The 20,889-nt window shown below is 39.8% G+C and overlaps 1 protein-coding gene across 1 annotated transcript; it reads right to left on the reverse strand.

The window, feature by feature from the left end:
• Positions 1–3,432: 3,432 nt before the first annotated feature.
• On the reverse strand, positions 3,433–20,358 carry NDUFA12 (NADH:ubiquinone oxidoreductase subunit A12). The gene is made up of 4 exons (XM_064510316.1): positions 20,230–20,358; positions 16,551–16,633; positions 15,458–15,545; positions 3,433–3,963 (listed from the first exon to the last, which is right to left on the reverse strand). Exons 1-4 carry the CDS (start codon positions 20,316–20,318, stop codon positions 3,783–3,785), a joined length of 441 nt encoding a protein of 146 aa, XP_064366386.1. The 5' UTR covers positions 20,319–20,358; the 3' UTR covers positions 3,433–3,782.
• Positions 20,359–20,889: the final 531 nt, after the last annotated feature.

Consider the following 20,889-nt stretch of genomic DNA (forward strand, 5'->3'; position numbering starts at 1 on the left):
TCCCAGCACAGCACGGGTCTGCTCCCTCTCTCCCTCTTTGCTGCCAGCAGACCGCCAAGCCCCACAGCATCAGTAGCTTAAAGGTTTGACTCCTAATGCATCAACGCTGCGGAAAATACACACCGGCTTCTGGGCAGATGACTTACACCTGTATGGGAAAACTCGCATTCCCGTAATTCTTATTCAAGACTGCTTCCCAGCACTAACCTTAGCCAAAAACATCCCAGAAGTTGAAGACTGAGCTTATAACATGGAAATGCCTGGTGGTGACTACCGGAGTTGATACTCTTGGCATGCGCTCACGGCAGCGAGTGGGAAAAGCACAGAGCAGTCAGTAGCATGGCAGAGGCTGGGCAGGAAAAGACTTGGCCTCCTCTGCTCCCCTTCCTGCTTTCTCAGATGCTCCCGGATGTCCTGGTCCTTCAGCGATCTCTCCTCTCACTGGAGCTAGAAATGGTTAGGAAATTTTAGCTCTGCTGCAAGCTCCTCGGTGTGGTGCTCTTGCTGTCTCTCTCCCCCATCCATCTCACTTAGTGAAGTAATGCTTTGCCAAAGAGCAACAGCAGCTTCATTAGCTGCTTTCAACATCAACGCCAACATCAAGGCTCAAGAGAACATTTACCTGTCATTCATATTCCTCTACAGCACCGGTCATCTGCCGGCAAGGCAACCTCCACCTGCTCCAAACCTGTTCAGCCAGGGCAATTTTTGGTTCTCAAGATCAACATCCAGAGGCTTAGTGAGAAGTTTGTGTTGACGAAGATCATGCTTACTGTAATGCTGCTGTCTTTCCTTCCCAGCTTGGACTACCAGGATCTTGACGCAAAACTGCCTGTTGGTTAGGAGAGGCTTCTCTGGTGCGAGGGACCTGGGCAGCGTGTCCTGGCACATGACGCAAGCCAGCTCAGCCATGGGGCTGAACGTGGCGCACCCAAGACACAAATGGCCACCGTGCACCAAATTCTGGACTTCATAAGACATCCCCCAGGACTGAGCCGTGTTTACCGAGATCTTAACATGGGGAGATGATTTTAATTTGGTGTCTTAAAGCCCCTTTTTCAGTCATTCTCCATCCTAACGCCTTTTAGACCCGATGCCTGGTTTCAGCTGTATTCAGCACAGCTGCCTGGGGCTGTGCCCCACTGCTGGAGAAAGCAGTGACCCATTGAGGGAGGCGTACAAGTGGCACAGCTGTACCCTGGAGTTGGCCACAGCAAGGACATGGAAAGGTGCTGATAAAGACACAAATTGGTATCAAAGCAAGCTTCAGCACTCAGCACTCTGCTGCTCCTGGAAGAGGTAGTTGTCGTCTTAACGTGATGCAGATCATGTGCCAGAAAGTTGCCTCTTTTAAAGGCACATTTAGTGTAAGGGGAATATTCTCGTCATTGCTTTAGCTGCACTTGGTTGAAGAGGCCATCTGCTGCAGTCCTCAGCCAGCCTGGCATTTAAAATATCATTTAGACCAGAAAGCAATTGAACTTGGATACCAAAGCAGATGTCATCAGCAAAGGTGAAGTTTGGTAAGCAAACGAGGTTCTTGATATAAAGACCACATCACATAGGTGTTTACAGAGAACCATGTCAAAGATGTATATACTTTATGCAATCTGCCATGAAGAAGCAATATTACAGGAGATCTCAGTAAAATTCCGCAGACCCAGATGGTTCGAGTGAGAAAAATCTAAAATCCCACATTTGTGCTTTCCAGAAGCCAGACTGACAGTATTTCCCCAGCTGAAGTACAGGCTCTTAGCCTGGGTCTTTGGCTCAGTGGGGCAGAAGGAAAAAGCCCATTTTCCCTTTCTCTGCAGTATTGCTGCACAAGAAGATGTATAAAGCTTTGTTTGCTCCCTCAGCATTTCTGTTCCAACTGACAACAAAAACATAAAGCAAATCTGAGGCCTGTTTTCTCAGCCCAGGAAATACAATAGTTGCTATATCATCCCCTGTCCCCTGAATACAGAGAATTGCTCCTAACCATAGATGCTGAAATCTGCTTAGGCTGCAATCCAAAGTAAATCTCCAAAAAAGAGAAGGAAGAGGAATGAAATAGGTAAACATGCATTAAAAAGTAGAGGCTAAAACTAACAGTTAAATCTTCTAGCCAAGTCTGTGCCCTTAGATCAAGTATAGCTGAGTGCTAGTAATCAAGCTCTTGAACAACTCTGGAGGACAGCTGGTTCTTAAAGTCAAATAATCTATAAAGATAAAAGTGTTTAAAGTGTCCTTTCTATGTATGTTACACAGTATGGCTCCAAATTGCTTTTCAGCTGTGCTTTGTGCTTTTATTGGCTTAATGTAATTTAAATGTTATTCTTTTCAATTAGATAGGTTAGCAAATCTCTGTAACTGTTACTTTCTACTAAGAGACTAAAACCAGTTTAAATCAGTTTAAGTTAAAGAAAAAACCCTTTAAGTAATGAATTGTCAATAGAAGTATTTGATTTAATACAGAAGTAACTGAGTCCTAAGTGAGGCAAGTCAGATGGGGATGGGACGAAGAGAGTCCAGCAAGGATCTAGAATTAGAGCATGTGGGGTGGTTCTAAGAGAGCAAAGTATTTTTTCCCTGAACAGGCAACGGCAAGTATATAATATAGTCAAAACCCTTCTTAGTCATCTTTAACAATTATTTTTATACAGAGTAGGTTATCAGATACTGGAAATTTTGTGGAGACAGCACCTGTGCTAAAAATATTAGCAGTTTGGAGTAAGAGTCAAAGAAATGCAAGATACATAGAAAAAACAACAGTCCCAAATCTCTTTTCTGATAACTTGAAAACTTCACATTTTTGAGACTAGGTTCTGGTATATCTTGCTTCTCTACCTCCCAAAACAGGTGTACTTTCAAACTTTCATAGACCTTCTTTAAAGTCATGTCACAACAAGCAGCTGATCCCTACACCTCACAAGAACATCTTCCAGTGAAACTCCATGACACAGAAGCTACAAAAAAGACTTTTTGTGACAAGGATCCAGTCTTGTCACCTGATTCAAGATGGTTTTGCTGCTCAAGCAGCAACTCTGCCACATGAGGCACCAACTCATCATATTGCAATGAATCGAACACCTCTATGGGTCTACCATACAAGCAAATTTAAGCAAGTTCTCCACTGTCGAAATTTAGGGGATTAATCCAAAACCAGTGTAGTGAGGGTCTGTGCTGGTGCATAGAGACAGGGAACAACTTTGCTGCCTGTATATGGCTGAACTCCCTTTGGAGAGGGTGGAAGTAAGAGACATCATTTGGTTATTATAGCCTTATAAAAAAAAGCAATGATACATACTGATGTATAGAGAATTTATGAATAAAAACTATAATTCTTGATTGGCCTTATTATTCTAATTTGTCATATAAATATTTAAGAAATGGCTTCCTAACATAGTTTGGGAATGGTACATTACCTGCCATGCAGAGAACATAAGGGGATAAGGTTAAAGATGAGAATCATTTATTTCCAATTTATATTCATACTCTGTTGAATGCTACAAATGTGAGAAATGACTGTCACAGGAATGATCAACACTAAAAAAGTTTAAGAGCTGTTTATGTTAAGGCAAGAGCCACTGATGACATGACAAAACGCCTAGTATCTTGATGAAGTTAACACTTACCACATATTCTGTCCTCCACCTCTCACCAATATTTTCTCACTTGGTTCCCCCCAGCACAATAAACTAAATTATTACTGTTATAGGAGGCTTTTATTTTGATCAAAAACAGTGAAAATATAATTTGCACTGAAAGCCAAGTTTTAGGCAAGTTATTTCTTTTTGCTGTTATTTGCTAGGTGTTGTGGGTGGGATCCACTCTTGTATCTTCTTGCGAGTAGTAGAGTAAGGTACATACTGTCCAGGAGTGCCACTCAGATTGAATTTATGGTTCTCCCAAATAAATTTACGAGCAACTGGTGGATGAGTAGTTGGAGGGTCTTCCGTCATACAATGAAGCCAGCGATGCCTTAAGAGGAAAGAGACACATTATTATTAAAAAAGAAAACAGGAAAAAAGGTGCTAGATGATTTCCCCCTATAACAAACCTTCCTCCTGACTGTTTTAGTGTTACTTGTTTGCATGGCCTTAACCAATCAGCCAGTTCAAGGTAGGCACTACAAATGGCAAATAATACAAGGTATGTGGGGTTTTGTTTTTTTTTTTAAGTTATCAGAAGACCATGCTGTAAAACTACTGCATACCAATTCCAAGGCCTTCATGAGGCCACTATTTAGGAAACAGAATAATGATGTAGATTCACCTAAAACAATTCATGTAAATGTTTATTGACTTCACAATAAAACAATGAATGCAAATCACTCATGGGATAATTACCAAGTGATTACAGTCATTATCCTTTACCTATAAAACTAAATACCAACCCTCCTCTGTGCAAATAACATAAATGAACGAGCAAAGTATTTTCTACAATAATCTACTGAAACCCTACTGCAGGGTAAATCGAATTGATTTCATACCATTTCGCCCAAAGCGACTTTCAAACCTGAACATCATTTTTATTATCTGCTTCATACTGCATGCACAGTTACAACACAAGTGAGGTTATCATTCATTTTGACAAGCTTATGTATGCTTTTATTGCGGTGGAATTAATGAGGCTTTTACTAACCAACTTTTGCCAAAGACTTGGCCTAAAAAATAAGAAGTCATCTAGCCCAGTTATTATTAAAAAGCCTACAAATTGCATCTTCAGCTCTTAGCAACAGAGCCTGCAAACTTCATTGACAGAGCAATACAAAAGCACAATAAAAGTAGTAAGAAATAGGTACATTCATTTGACTGACAAGCATATTCCAAATCTGAAGAGGTCTACAGCAGATGAGTGTATTTTCAGTCTAATAGCTTCTAGACATTTATTTAGAAAAAGAAAAAAAAACCTCACAGTTTTGGATACAAAAATCTTACTTAGGTAATACGTCAGCCATATGCTCATTTCCTATATGGAAAAAAAAAAAAAACAACCCCGAACCAAACCCATACACTGTAGGACTAAGGACTGCCAGGAAATTGATTTGAATACAAAACCAGATGAAATCATAAGATCTTTTAAAAATAAGGAGTAAAAGCTTGTTTAAAGGCAAAGAATGACCTCCTATGGGAAAAATCATCCACTTATCAGTTTGAAAATTATACACACACATTCAGATGAAGGGACCTAATGCAACAAGGACAGGAGGAGAATCCCTCTCTTCCTCCTCCCGGTTTCCTTTGTAAACCTGCTATCATTTGAAGCATACTTTTCACACTGCTTCTGTTAAAAAAGAAAATTTTGGATAATTATTTCTCTCTGGAAGAGGGCGGCCCCATAGCACTAATCATGCTGTGGTCCAAGGATACAGGACCAGGTCTTGTTTGTTTTTAGAACTGGCATTACAAGCCTCTGACGATGCCCTGGCCACGTTACTCAATTCAAATCCATTAAAAGAATCCTCTGCACTGGTAGGCTTCATACTATGTGCGATATCACTTGTCCTGGGATGGCTAGCACCAAAGTTGGCAGAAATGAAAAGCTAATTTGACAGAGGTGAGATCATATGCTCGTGCCCAACAGATCAGCTCTGCATGGCTAACACTAAGTAATACACAACAATTTGCGGCATGGGAGGCAGGGGAAGAGAGTAATCCACACATCCATATATGTTCTGCCAATACTGTATTTAAGCATTGCATTTCAAAGCAGTTTATGTTATCACTCCTGAGGAACCTCTGCTTTTCAAATCTGCTTACAGTAGCACATAGAAACAACATAAATTCACACATCTTCACCTAGTGGTGTTCCTGATAACAGTGGTAGGAGTTCTGCAAACAAAATCTGTGTATGCATCTACCACCATCCCTCCCTGTTCTCCCAAGCCTCCCATTCCCCAGAGGGTAGTGCACATCAACAGGAGAAACAAAAACTTGCTTTCTAAGATAGAAACGCGGTTATAGAGCCCCTGAAAGCCACACTGGAGCAGGTGGAACCCAAGAAATGGATTAAAGCTCAGTTAAAAATTAATAGATTTCAAGGCTGCATGATGTCTGGCATCTCTTTCATTACAAGTTTATATATTTGTATACTCACTCCTTGAAACATCAGAATAACCATCAATGTTGAGTTTATTCACTCATTTAAATCAGTCTGAAGAAAGACAGAAAAGCTAATAGTTTATTCTACTACTTAAATTTCATTATTTTGGAGCTTTTCTAAGACTAACTCCATGAAATCTTTTAAAATATAATATTTTAGAGTAATTAAAGCATCACTAAATTGGCTTTCAGGATTTTCTGAAACTCTAAAACAGCAATATGAAATTGAGCTCAAATTAAATAGATTAGTAAAAAACCCTTAAGTACCATTTTCTCACCGGAAAGTAGAAATAAAACTGCACACTTTCTATGAGACCAAGCACTATAGTCAGAGGTACTGAAATACTTATTTCCAGAAGAAGCTTCAAAAGTCTGTTTGGAACCCCCTCAGCTGTTAGGTATGCATATATTTAAGAGCTTCGAAGTGATTGAGCCTAATCATGACAGATTTACTTTAAAAGCCCAATGTGAAACCTAGAAAAGCTGTTTCCATTTTGTGGACGGTCTGTTGTCTCAAACACAAACGCTCACTCTACACTTAAGCAAAACATGTAAAAACTGAAAACCTTATTTTGGGAAGATTTCCCCTTGACAAGCTCCCTTAAAGAGTCCTTTGAAACCCTTGATGTCTGATATACTCTACTCCCAGATGCTCAAGAAAGCTTTTCATGCAATAGACTGAAAAGCATGAGTAAAGAGATTTGACATCTTGCAGATAGCCAGATTTCTACACAAACTCTGCCTATGAATCCATACACGGAAAAAACAGGATTCAGAAGCAACTGATGACTTTAAACCTACAAAATGACCAGACAACATATAGAAATTAAAGAAAATATGGCAGACAGCAGAAGCCCTAAAGAGGTTGAAGCATTTCCCTGAACCGCAGGGCAGAGAAACCACATACCACTGAGCAGACTGGACTTCTGCTTAAGATGAACAGATGAAATGCACCTCAAAAATATCTTCAAGTTTCCTCAGAACTATGTAGATTTTCCCCCCAAATCTTAGACAAACACTTAAAAGCAAGAAGAGCTCAAACTGAAGCCACAAGGGACTGGAGCCAATTATATGTTGTGCAAGATGTCAAACAGGAATTGATACTGCACAAACCCTGCAGCTACCACCATATGTGCGCCTGCAGGGTTCGGGCACTGCCGCTGCAAGTTCAGGAAGTTTGCCAGGTCATTAGCATCCACTTTTTTCAACAAGTTAAGCAAATCCGCATTGAGATGAAAGAGAAGTGAAGCTGTGTGTTATGGTCAATGGGCAAATCATTTCAACGCTTTCCCCAGTATTTTTAAGTGAATAGGAGAACGGATTTAACTTTGGCTAGCATAAAAAGTGGCCTTCTGTTTTTTAAGACAGTTTTCACTTATTCTTCCAGATTTATGCATAGGAAGAGATGAAAAAAGGGACAAGAAACATTTTTTTAAATTTTTGTACACAGGCAGGTTAACTTTGGTTTCCCATACAAGCTTCTATAAGATATTACACAGTAACGAGGCAGCATGCTGGACAGACATTACAGATATCAGGCACGATGCCAGCAAAATGAAGTAGCCCTGCAAAAGGGGAAAGCTATTCTGAAATTACAGCCCCCCCAGAATATAACTTATATTGAAAGGGCAGAATTATTTTTAACTAATTTATATTCATAAACTGTCAAGTCTGTTCTGGCAAAATATCTGACCAAAATGCAATCCAAATTACATTACGCCAGGCAGACTGTACAACAGCCAGCATGTGGTCAGCTGCTAAATCCTCTGAATATCATTCAAAGAAATCACACACCTCTAGCATCCAGCAGGATATCCGGCCCTGACTTGCAAAGGCTTTATATACTCTCAAAAGGAGCCTTTACTCCAGAGCATTATCCTGTTGAGAGTGGAAATTTGGGGTCCAGCTTACTCCTCTCGGTGGGCTCAACCCAAAGCTCCTAGAGTTCCCTGAATGCAAACATGTGCTCTTCCAAATTCCAGCTACAGGAGTATCCCAAGTGCTGAATAGCTAGTAGGAGCCTGCAACAGGAATAAGCAGGCATATAGGGAACTTATGCATAAGACATGTGAACATAACCCGAAAAAAACCAAACAAGCACATAAAAAAAACCCTCCAAATGAGTACAGAAGATTTAGGAAACAAATATTTCAACTCTCACCTCTGATCCCAAACGAATGAAAGGTGGTGAGAAACTCAGTCCTCTCCCCTCACCTTGCTTCAGTGAAAATAACCAACAACTCCCTATTTATGAGACTCAAACAATCAAAAAGTACAAGAGTCTGGAAGGGATTTAGGTCAATCTGCATATGCTTTAGACCTGAGGAAATATCACCTACATCCATGCCACTCCCAGTAGAGGCCTGTTTAAGTTGTTTCAGAATTACTGATACTAGCTTCTTAATCTTCCCAGCCTTCCTAATGAAGATTGGATACTACCATCCTTACCATTAAAAAATTCTGTCAATACGTATCTCTTCTTCTGTAATTCATTCATTTTTTTCCCAACTGTCCTCAGAGGTGTGATTGCTCTTGCTGCTCTTCCCTAGCTCTATGTTTTTCTTAGAGGATGGTACACAGAGTGAAACACTTGTACCCTACATAAAGTCTTCCTGGTAAATGATACTGTGGACTTACTCAGCCTGCCACCACTGCAACACCCAGATCACTCTGCAGCATCAGCACTTGCTCCCCTCCTGCACACTGTCAGGTAAGCGGTTGCTGGTGCCAGGAGCGCAGGGTCTTGCCCCTCTCTCTTCACCCAGCCACACGATTTCCCTCCTTCCCTGTCCCGTGTGATCACAAAATGATATGACACAGCTTGCTAAGTTACCAAACCACTGCGTGTGGATAATCTGCACTTGGTAATAACTTTCATAAAAAAAGCAGCACTGAACTCTGCTTCATCTATTGATATTTTACACCCCTAATATTTCACTTGTCTTTGCTGCCTTTGATAAAAGGGAAAAAGAAAAGCTAACACTATTTTAACCACATTTCCTTATTAACAAACCTGCTCACAAGACTTCACCTAGGCCTCAGCTTGTCCTGATCCAAAACTGTTTCTGCCTTGGGGGGCGGAAAAAAAAAAGAAAGAAAAAAAGAAAAAAAAAAAAGAGATGTAACAAAGAACTGTAAGCCTTGCCCCAGAAAGGGGATAAACTGGACCGTTATGAAGAAGCACACATTCAAGACAGACAAAACAGTTTTCATAGTAAAAACTATGAGAACAGTTTTGGTACCCTGACTGGCACTTACAAGCTGTTTTTGGATTCCTAAGGAGTCACATGGGAGGTTTCTTTTCATCTTAATGCTAACATTTTCTTCCCTGAAGCCTTTCAACAGCTTTTCTACAGAGGCAAAAGCACAAAATACTAAAACCTGAAAGCCATTTAATCTTGCCATCTGCCCACTTGGTTTTTGATTACTTCTCAGCAAAAAGAAGAAATTTTTGCTTGTAATCAATGCATCTGTAAATAAACTTGTGACTATGTACGAGTGTGAGGACATGCATGAAGCAACATATGTGGACTGTATAAATAGTATAACTTGAGGTTCCTGGAGATGATTTGCTAACTTTAATATTTTTAGGCTAAGGGATAAACGATTGAGGAACAAAAGGTAATACTGGGCCTTCTAACACAACAGGACAGTGGAAGTGAGCTCAATACATAGGTCAATGATTATAGCAATTCTGTAACAAAGACATTTATGAAAGTAATAATATAGAGCTAAACAGGCATTCGTATACGTAGATTTGACTTTAACATTTATACGCTTACAGAGCACACCTTGATCAGTGAGTTCAAAAATCAAAGTACAAAATTTCATCAAAAAACATGCCCTTCACACTATGAGATGAAACAAGTATTTTGGCTTTAACAGTCTAACAGAGTAAAAGATCTCTTCAAGTAGAAGAAAAAAGTGCCCAATGTCATATAGCATTACAAGAAGACTAATACTAATCATTCATCACATTCCCAATGCAAGTATTGAAGGAATTTCAAAAAACATCTTCACTCTGAAAGTGGTGGTGGTAGGGGGAACAACAAACAAAAAATGGCAACAAGGAGGTCAAATGACATCATTAAACCAGAGTAAAAACCATGAGGCTAAATATTCCAGTATGGGAGCTTTTTAAAAAAAGTTCTGAAAAGAGCTGCAGTCTCCATTCCCTGCAGAGCAAACAAATGTCAAAACAGTTCCTTAGGACACTGTGATTTCAGTACATACACTGCCAAATGACACTGCACCAAACAAATTATTTCAGAATACTGAAAACATTCAATAGTTTCTTGAAACTGGTGCTACACTACCTTACTACATTTCAGAAGCTTTTTCTTGCTGCTTTTTCCCTCGTCTCCAATACCTGACAGAAGGTAAAGGATGGCTAACTTCATTCCCATTTTATTTTTTCTAAAGACAGTTGTTTTCAAAATTTCTAGTAGCATTCAAAATGCTTCTTTCCAATTTATCATGTATGAAATGCAAGACCCACTTGATTGTATCTCAATACAGTCATACATATTCCACAGTACTGAAGTCACACTACTTACCCCAAAATTATACTTTAAGATCCAGTGTGGTCAACAACCAGAAACATAGAGAAAACCTAAATGTGGTATGACTTGCAATGAAAAAAAGGAAGAAAGTGTTTTTCCTGCAGAACTTCTAATGATTCTCTATTCTTCCAAGAAAACAGCCTAACTATGAATACTGCAGAATTTTTGTACAAATACTGACAAATAATGGCAGACTAGTTAGCATTACTATTAAAAAACAAAAAACAAAAAACGAAAAGCAAACCTGGAATCTTTAGGTTAGCCCTGGTCTTAAACTTCAATTTTGTTTAAAATGTCATCTTTAGGCATGATAGCTGCAAAATCTTTTCTGAAAACGACACCAGCACAAACAGCGTAGTAAAACCTGCTTCTGCAAGCAGAGGGTACAACAACATACCTGTGTAATGCTCTACTGAGATGAATTCATCAAGCTGTTACAGTGATACTTTATACATTTCCTGGTTGACCCAAGGATGACAAACTTCTTGTCCCAACTTCCCACAGGTTAAAGGGGAAGACTAACACTTTAAGGAATAAGCATTTTTACAACTAACAGGAGGACAGGCATTACAATACTACAAACCACGTGAATCTCTTCATCAACAGAAGGAAATTCACACAATCCCAGTTCATCTCCAGATTTCTGGGTGCCAAAAACCATCATTGTTTCCTGTGCCATTGCAAAACCCCAGTGCAACATCCACAGCAACTTCTACAATGCATTAATATTTTCCAGTCAAAAGCCTGTGGCATGTTAAAAGTCTAAGACAGTATAATATCAGATGAACAGATACAGAATTTTAATAGACAGTATTTATTCCCAGTTAAAATACTTCATTTTTTTACAGCGTATCTCAACAATGTAGAATTACACGTCAATGATTTAGACATGTCACAGAACTGGGATTCCCACAGAAGAGTAAGGGTCCAGGTTGCCATGGATATACAGATTTTTCAAGAAAAGAAAGAATAGAGTATTACACAACTAAGATTCCTGAGAAAAATATATTAGACTGCAGGACTGTTTACCTATAGTGCTCTAGTGCACTGACCAGTCTTGAAAACAGTGAAGAGTTTACTGTTTTTTCTAGGGCAATTATTTCCACAATGATAGGAAAATAAGCTTTTCTACCTCACTGTTTTATGTAATTTAAGCAAGCCATTTAATTCTAAAAAGCCAACTTTGATCCTCAGGAAGAACCTCTTTATCAAGGTGTGTAACAACACGTCGGCATGAGCAAAGAACAACACAAAAACTAACAGTGCTGCAAAGTAAGGATAATCTTGAGAACAGGCATAGTCTAATAGCTAAAGGATAAAAACTAGAACCACACAACAGTTATAACATGGATAAGCCCCATGCTGGCAAGAACACTCTAGTTCTGGAGATTTGGGATTTTAATGTCACTTCTAGGAAACAATGCCATAAAACTCTTGCTGGAGATGAAAGAAAAAGAGTTAACTGCACTAGATGTGATTTTAAGACAGAGAAAGTTTGAAATCAAATTGACTACTTAGACAGCCTACCCACACATTTCTCAAATGTTCAGATAATGAGGGCCACAATTTATGAGTTTACATAATTAACCTCAGCCTCAGCTCAGAATACCTGTCCCAGGAGATAACAAAAGTCAGAGTTCAAACAACACTCAGTCTACCCAAGAACCACTGAGTTCATATCACCTTTTACTGCTTTGTGCCTCATGTAGTATTTATTTTCCTCAAGAATCTGGTACAGATTACTCTTGCTAGCTGAAGAACAAAATCTAAAAACACACTGCTATTTTATTTGATGCGTGTTTCTGGATTATTTAGCAAGACAGAAAAATGTGCCTGCTAACAGCTGTGAGGTCAGAGATCTGAAACTCAAGTTTGTGCAGAACTGTTACTGACGTACATGAACAGAAAATATAACCTTGAGAAAAGTTATAGCCAAGTAGCACTACATACAGAGTATCCTTGTCCTTGCTGTTCATCCTCTTGCAGAAAATCAATGTATATCAATTAAAACAATTATGCTGTTAATGGCTATTGTTTAAGAAATATTCTATCATGCCATGAGCTAACTTTATGTTCTCGTCTGGAATGGATAATAGTAATCTTAAAAATTATTTTTCTAACACTGCCTGCTCTATGCTATTCTAAGCTTTGCCAAGCCATTAAGGTGGAATCATACCTAACAAGGAAAACTGGATGGAGAATAATGGGAAAGTACTTTGACCTGTTCAGTCTGCGGAAAAGCTGGCAAAACGCACTTCTCACTCCAAGAAGCAGTAAGTGTTACTGGCAGGACAGCAAGCAATACAACACAATCAATGCAGCTTCTCGTTGCCTAATCTTTCAGATGCTTCCTCCCGTGACACTTTTACCCATAAACCCACAGGAACTAGTTCAATGAAATTCATCCAGTTCAACGTATTAAAATATGCCAGTAACTGATCATCAGAAAGTTTTCAAATACATAATACAGTAAAAATGAAAGTGAAATTAACATTTACAATGGTGAGCAATGGATGACTCTCTGTCTTCCTACACCTGGTATTCACAGGTGTCCTACAGGGTTCCCTTCAAAGTTTTGCATCTCCCCTATGCAAAATGGTAGTTGGTAGAAATTAACATCATGGTACTTCCAATTCAGACTTTTTTGGACTGGACTACAGACAACAGGTGTTCATCTTTCATATGTATGTCATATTAGTTTCAATTATCTGTTCAGTGATAAGGCAGAAAATGAAAAAAAGAAAAAAGTGGGATGCACCTTCCCTGAAGCAAGGAAAATTGAGAAGAAAAAAAGTCAAAAGTGCTTGTGAAAAAAAAATACATTTTTCCACCAGTAAGTGCTATTAGGAAGTGAGCAGCAAGGGGAAATTGCTGGAGAAGAAATACAGAAGACAGTTTCAAGAGAGAATCACTCTCATGACTCCTTACCTATAATGACATGACTTTACTCTGCATCTGCCAAAACTACATATTTCCCCCTCTGCAAAAACTGGTACACGCATCTGCATCACAATAAAAAAACATAACTTGTCTATCAGCAAAGAGTTAACTCTGATTTCTTTGCACAGAACAAACCAGGTGACAGAGACGAAGATGAACACTCTTGCTATAGCTGGGTTGAGACATGACAGCAAGACGCGGAATATCACAGGGACAGCTGCGCTACTCAAAGCCTGGAGTGGCACTCTCAGAAAAATAAAAAATAAAGTAATTCCCCAGGAGTAGTATTTTCTGCTAGAAGAATACCCAGGCACAGGCCTGATCCTGCATTTGTATTCCACGTGGTCAATCTGTCAATATTTTACAGATCACGGGCATTTAAATCTGAAGTGGAACAAGCACTGCCCCTCCTGAAATCAATGACTGTGTGCCAAACTGCCCTACCACCAAAGGGAGACCCAAAAGTCTTCAGCCAAGCCACTTGCACAACTGCAAGGGATGCTTGCGTGCACGCTGCTAAATGAATTCTAGATAAGAACGAACCACATCTGCAGCAAGTGTCAAGTTCTGACAATGAGAAATCATAAAATTTTATGAACAGTGCAATAACAAGCTGCATCAACTCTGCTACTTTACTCAACAATCCTCAAAGTAATCAAGATTTGAATCTTACAAAAATATTTTTTGACTGATTTCAGGACTGAAACAGCTTGCAAGAGTATTGCAAATCCCACCCATTAGCTTCCACTACTGTAAAGGATTTGAGTTTTATTTTATTAAAGGAAAAATTATGCTAAACATGGCAAATCCCAATCTTAACACATTTCTAAATCATATTAAGTAATAATGGGCCCAACAGAAGCCTTACCTTAGATGTTCTGTGGTGTGTTAAATGGTATGAACAAAATTCTGAATACTGCATATGCACGTGACCAAGTTATAAAAATTTATAAAATTATCAAATTTTAAGCTTCTGCATTTCCTTTGTCAGATTAATCTGTCAGATTAAAAGAGAATTAGTGTATTTAAACCCTGCATTCAGGGAAGAAAACAATGCTATGCAGTACAGATATTCAAAACTAATTTCCATGACCTGAGCAAGCTGTGAGCTGCAGCAATTAATATATAGAATGCAATTACTCATGACAACGCACACAAGTAAGACATGAAATTAGCCTATCCACTCCAGCCTTCCCTAACCCACATCATTTAAATCCAACTATTCCTTACAGGTGTGTACACATGCAACTTTTTACAATTCAGTTGTATAAATAGTATCTCAAACCTGCACTGTTTCCTCTGCCTTTGATGGAGTACAAAATAAACCAAAAATGTAGGAGGTCACGGTACTGGGTGCAAAGCATAACCTACCCATCTTGTGATCCATTTATCCATCACTGAGCCAGTGACTGTTTCAACAATGATTTTTGAATACTGAACGTTCCCTTTCCCAGACAGCTATTAGGAATTTGGTTTTAATGTGATGACACGATGCATGAACAGACATCCCGTACCTGTGCAGAGCCCTTTTGGACACACTGGTCTGCCAGCAGGATTGATGGTTTTACGTCAGCTTTCTCCTAATACTCATTAGTCAGTGTATGGTTTAATCAATGAAGAATTTTATCAGTAGAAACATTCCCTGGAATGGTAGCTTCCTTCCACGAACTTAAATAAACATCCAAAAAACCTTTCTAAATCAAAATGAAAGTAACTAGTCTGAAATCTTCTTGTCATATATATGATCGCTGCAGCCAAGAAAACCTTATTACCATAAAATCATATTTTTACCATCTGCTCTGTAACAAAGAAAACATACAGACAGGTACACATTTAGTAAAGTCCATGCTTTTAAGTTCAATAGCTTACCATTCAGGGGGCACCATACTTCCATCAACTTCCCAAAACGTATTTTTGCCATTCATTTCATTAGTATATATGACCCATCGGTGTCGACCTTATTTAGATAAACAGAAATATTGTATTAGCTTAAGAAAATAAAGAATATTCATATAAAGGAGACAATTCATGAAAACACAAGGAAAACTATTTTGACTAGAAAGATCTACCATTACGGGCATGCATTTCAAGTTCAGTACAGCCATGACTATGAAGTAGATCAAGTTTTTATTTTTCTGATTTTCTCCATTTCCACTCTTACAGCTATTTTTATAGGGCTGAATCTACAAAGCTCTCACAAGGGAGCAAATAGTAGCTATTGTACAAGGAACTGCAAATAGGAACTTACAAAACTCTCTATTTTTCATTAGGAGATGCCTTTACTTCAGTTACAGCTTCCTTTCTCAGAAAGTTAGCAAACTAAGATGAAACTGAATTCCTGCTGTTAGCAGTTTCACATGTAAAATTATGAAGTAATGTTTACCAACAACCCTGTTTTCTCCAGTTACCCTACAAGTTCACCTACACTAGGCAGAACTTGAGCTAACCAGTCTGTCAGTTGCTTATGTTGCACTCTGTTTTTGGTGCTACCTTTTGGAGCACTCTACAAAGTTTTTTTGCAAACCCTAACTTAAGTCAAGGTAATAAGTTTAAACTACCTTGTGTTTCTTTGCCCTCAAGTGATCATATGAAGGCCAGCTGTGAGGCAGTTCTAAAGGCAATTCTCTTCCTTGCCTCACCTGTTAAGCTACCAGCTTTTTGGTCAAAGACTGAATTCAGCTCTCAGTCACATTATCATATAAACATACCTACATGGAAGGCACCCGACTGGTTTAGCTTTACCCCATATTTATTATGTCAGACTGAATCTGTCTGCAAATGAATTGACAGAAGCAGTGGAAAGATAGGGGATGCTGAAGCATTTCTTTTGGCCCCCTAACACTCGCACAAATCAAGTGTAAGGAAGTTGGGTGGCCAATAAATTCCATTCCACTAGCAGAAACTATTTAATCTATACAAAGTTGGAGAGCAAGTCAGGAAATGTTCACATTAGCACACCTACCAAAGAAGTTTCTTTTGTCTTCATAGTATTTGTTTCCATATTTGTCGACTCCTATCAGTGTACCAGTCTTCAAATCATTGACCCTGTGAATTCCCAAGACAACAGTTTCAATTGACATCATCATCTTAGAATGAAGCTGCAGTAGACGTTTAGTAGAGCTTGGTAAAACTAATAACTAAAACTCTTGAACACATGCACATAAAGCAAATACAAGCTTAAGGATTCCAAAACATATTACCAGCTCCTGCAGCTAATTGACAGCATGCCGTTCCTGCATGCCCCACTGACAGGATAATGAAAGTCATACAGAAAGGCTTTTGGGGGCTGTTATTTATTCAAAAGCTCTTTACAGTGAGAAAGGAACTCTGTAAAATACCACAATTTAATACCACAGAGCAACACTCACAACATCTTAATTACTGTGGAAGAGAGTCCCACAGACTCAAGGAAACTCATTTAGTTACAGTAACAGAGTATGTTACCATCAAACACATAGAAGCAAATTCAGCCTTTTAAGTAGCTTTCCAACTGCTTCCACGGCCGGTGTCTTTAGAAACCTTTCAATCCAAAGAAGTGGTTAAATTCTGTGATAACAATTTTGGTTTTATTTTCTAACCTAGCTGTTAAGATTGGAAAATATAGTATCAGGTCCACATAAATACAAGTAGGCTTTAAGTATACTGAGAAAACAAACTGGACACTTTGTTAAAAAATTTATGATGCAGTACCAGTGTTCAAACATTAGGCTGGTTGCAAGACTCTGCCTTCCAAAACAACAGTAATCAAGTGAATTCATTTTTGAAATAAAGCACCACTGTTTTCCATAAAGCTCAAGAACACCTGCTGTAATAAACTTCAGTTAGTACTCTAAAAGTGCTAAAATTAAAGCATTTGCTCTTAATGACATTGCAAGAATTTTGACAGAGTCAACAACTTTCAAAAGAGTCAAATACTTCTGAAATTACCAAACCATCTGCGATTAATAAGTGTCCAGGGACCTACTGCAATGCTTTTTTCCTGCCTGCTAGGGCATCTCAAGGATAGACCCTGGCCTGACAGCCAAAAACAGTAAAGAAAAGTTATTTTGGATAATTTACTTCATCGAGCTCTGCACTGCTGACATTTTGTTAGGTGGTGTTTTCTATCAAATTATATTTCATATAACTTAGGAAAGCAGATTTGAATTAGCTAACAGATCACCATACAGAAGACACGTTTAATCTTCAAAAAGATGATCAGTTACTAATGATTGGACTAGAATGGGTAACTGGAGATGGAGTCTAATTAATTACATGTAAGGAACAAACGCAATTACATTGATGAAGACTACTTATTTGAGGCAAAAGTGTAAGTCCAGGTAGCATTACAGGGAGCAGATGAGGTTCTGGAGATTGCTCTCCAGTATTCAATCAGAATGTGTAGAGTTCATCCACTGAGCATGCTGCTGTGATTTTACAGAAACATGACCTTAATTTGCTTTAATGATGAGTGATCAACCCCTGCAGCTAACTGACAGCATCCTTTTACTGTGTGCCCCACCATATGTACAATATGTGCCTAGGCATGCTTCCTTAGTTGGGCATTTAATCCACAGAGCAAGTTGTTTGTTGTCTTTCCTTCTGGGATGCTTGAAAGCAATGATCAGTTCACCAAATACTCATTTTAAACTTCCGAGGTCCTAGACAGAATTATCCTCTCACACAGCTCTCTGGTGTGTCAAAGAGACGTTCAAAGATCTCAGGCTAGGTTATTATATACAAGCCTGAGCCCCTAGCTTCTAGCTTCAGAAAAAAAACACAGACATTGCACTGCTAATCTTGCTTCCATCTTCCTCTCCCTTTCTTGTAAAGATTGTCATTTACCACTTCATGCCTTGAATCAAACACAAACAGATACTGTAGTCACTGCTTTCCCAGACGAAGAGGACACTTCCCAGCCAATTTCACTGACTTTCAAGGAAAGAGAATGTTTGCAGGCAAACAAGTCATTAAGAATCTGATTTCTACTGTATAAAATACATTCACATCTCCTCAGTGGGAAGCATATAGAGAAAAGCAGGGAAACTTAGAAAAGAGTCCTTACAGAGAAAGATTCTCTCGACTTGGACAAATCATTTTCTCCAGTTATCACTAGAACAACCTTTTACATACACTGACTGCTGCAAGAAAGATGCATCTTGATCACTCTTCCTGTAAGCATTGAGTCTATTCACCTTTCAAGCTTGAACGGTAAAGGTGAGGCAGCAGTTATGTTCATAGCTGGCAGTGATATGAGGATTGGGTATAATTCTTCACCTAGCACACTGCTCTTCTAACTTCACTCTTCTCAAAGAGAAGAGCATTGCCTCCAATCTTGCCTGCTCCCCTGTTCTTCTGAGTAGAAGGGTGTCAACACAACCTGCGATCTTAGGTTCACGAAAGCTCCCTGACAAGACAGTCAGTAAGACGTGTTTAGGAAGATGCATTCAGGTGAACATGAATTTGCAAATTCTTCCTTTACTTTCCCCAGCTATGTTTCTTCTCAAGAACTACAGGTATAATAGCTACAGTCTCAGAAGGTAAACAAAGCAGAGAACACAACAGGGAAGTGATGGGAAACAATCATAATAAAACACCAGTTGGGGAGATCAGCTATTGCCTCAACATGTGCTGTGGAAAAGTCCAAAACTTCCATCTAAAAATTCTGTAAGAGGAAGGTCTACCTGAGCTGCTTTCTGCAGTGGAGACAGGAAAAGCAGAAGTTGTCCGTCACCACAGGTAGTAGTAATACGACGATAAAGTTGAGAATTCCCGAAATTCGAGCTGATTTTAAGAAAGCATTTGATACTATGCCACAAAAGAAATAAGAAAATGATAATAAAATAGGGTAAGAACTGTAAAGGGATACATTGCCTCAGAGGAAGAAAACAACATGCTCAGCTGAAGGGGGAAATACTGAGTTGATTGAAGGTTACTAGCGAAGCTCCTCAAAGAACACACACGGTATTACCCTTTCTTAACATTTTACAGGGTTCCTGACCAAAGCAAAAACAAAACAGAAAACCCCCCAAAAGCCCAGGAGTCTGGTAGATGATGATGCTACCATACAGAGGAAGGTCATAGAGTTGTACAGAAAGAACAGCACGATGTTGAGGGCTGGAGTAATACAACTGGGATGAAATTCAACGGTACGAAGTACAAGGCCTCACGCACCTGGAGACTAATAAGACTGGAAGTGCCATGTTTGTCATTACGAGGAAAACACCAGAATGTCACAGGGTGATGGTAAGCTGCCAATTAAAGGACACGTGGAGGGGGGTGTGGGGAAGGCAAGCTGATCCTAGGATATATCAGGCGAGGCACCTTCAGTGAACAACACAAGTACTAAAGCCACTGTACAAAAATACTGACGAGGCCTAATCAGAAACAGCAGGTAAAATGTTACGTTTTACTGGTCAAAACAGATCAATTTAAACCAGAGTAAATAACGGAAAAGGGTTACTGCGATGATTAGAAAAGAAACAAGTCTCAAACAGCTTGGCTTGTTTATCCTAGCGTAGAGGCCTGGGGATATACAGCAGGCAACCCCGGCGCCCCGGCCGGCCAAGGTGACCCCGCGGGGCGGCGAGGCGGCAGCCGGCCCGGCCACCCCCCGCCCCGGCCGCGGCGGCTCCGGGCCCCTCCGCGCGGCGCCGCGTTACCTCAGCAGCTGCCACACGGCGCCGCGGACGCCGCCGTGGCCGCCGAGGTGCTTCAGCGCCCGCTTCACCAGCTGCACGTACTCCGCCATCTTGCGGCACCACCCGCCGCCCCCTTCCGGCCGCCGCCCGGCGCGCAGCCGCCGCCGCCGCCGCCGCCGCCGCCGCCGCCTCCTCGCCTTGCGCTGCCGCTGCCGCTGCCTCTGGGAGTCGGTCCCGTTTATTTTATTTTACTTTATTTTATTTTTCCCTGCTGGCAGTGAAGTAACACATCTTAATTTTTTTTTTGGTAGGGCTAAACTGAACGAGCTCTGGGTCATTTTACTGCTCCACTTGGCACCGTGGCTCATACAGTTAACTTGAGACCACTGAGGAGGATAGGGCATTTTAACATAAAGCTAGGCGATGGGATTAACTTCTTCACGGGGTTTTGGTCCTGCAGATTTTGTGGAACTACATCCTTAATAACGGGAACATGTTACAGCGTCTTGGAATTATATTTTGATTTTTTCTTTGTTTTTCTCCATTGATTGGCTCAAGTAAGGTCTCCACTGAGACTTTCACTGTTGTTGCCATGTAACCGCTCCAGTCCCACCAGAACCGCTTGCGTTGCTCTTGTTAAGCCTGAAAAAGGTGCTGCTACTCTGTTCAAAATTCTGCTTG

The sequence above is a fragment of the Dromaius novaehollandiae genome, chromosome 1 (assembly GCF_036370855.1).
Source record: "Dromaius novaehollandiae isolate bDroNov1 chromosome 1, bDroNov1.hap1, whole genome shotgun sequence".
Lineage (NCBI taxonomy): Eukaryota > Metazoa > Chordata > Aves > Casuariiformes > Dromaiidae > Dromaius > Dromaius novaehollandiae.

Coding starts and splice junctions, on each gene's coding strand:
- NDUFA12 (XM_064510316.1), bottom strand. CDS start 20,318: ATGGCGGAGTACGTGCAGCTGGTGAAGCGGGCGCTGAAGCACCTCGGC. Junction 15,546..16,550: donor AGACAAAAGAAACTTCTTTG/GTAGGTGTGCTA, acceptor TATCTAAATAAG/GTCGACACCGATGGGTCATA. Junction 3,964..15,457: donor AGTATGGTGCCCCCTGAATG/GTAAGCTATTGA, acceptor TTTCCTCTTAAG/GCATCGCTGGCTTCATTGTA.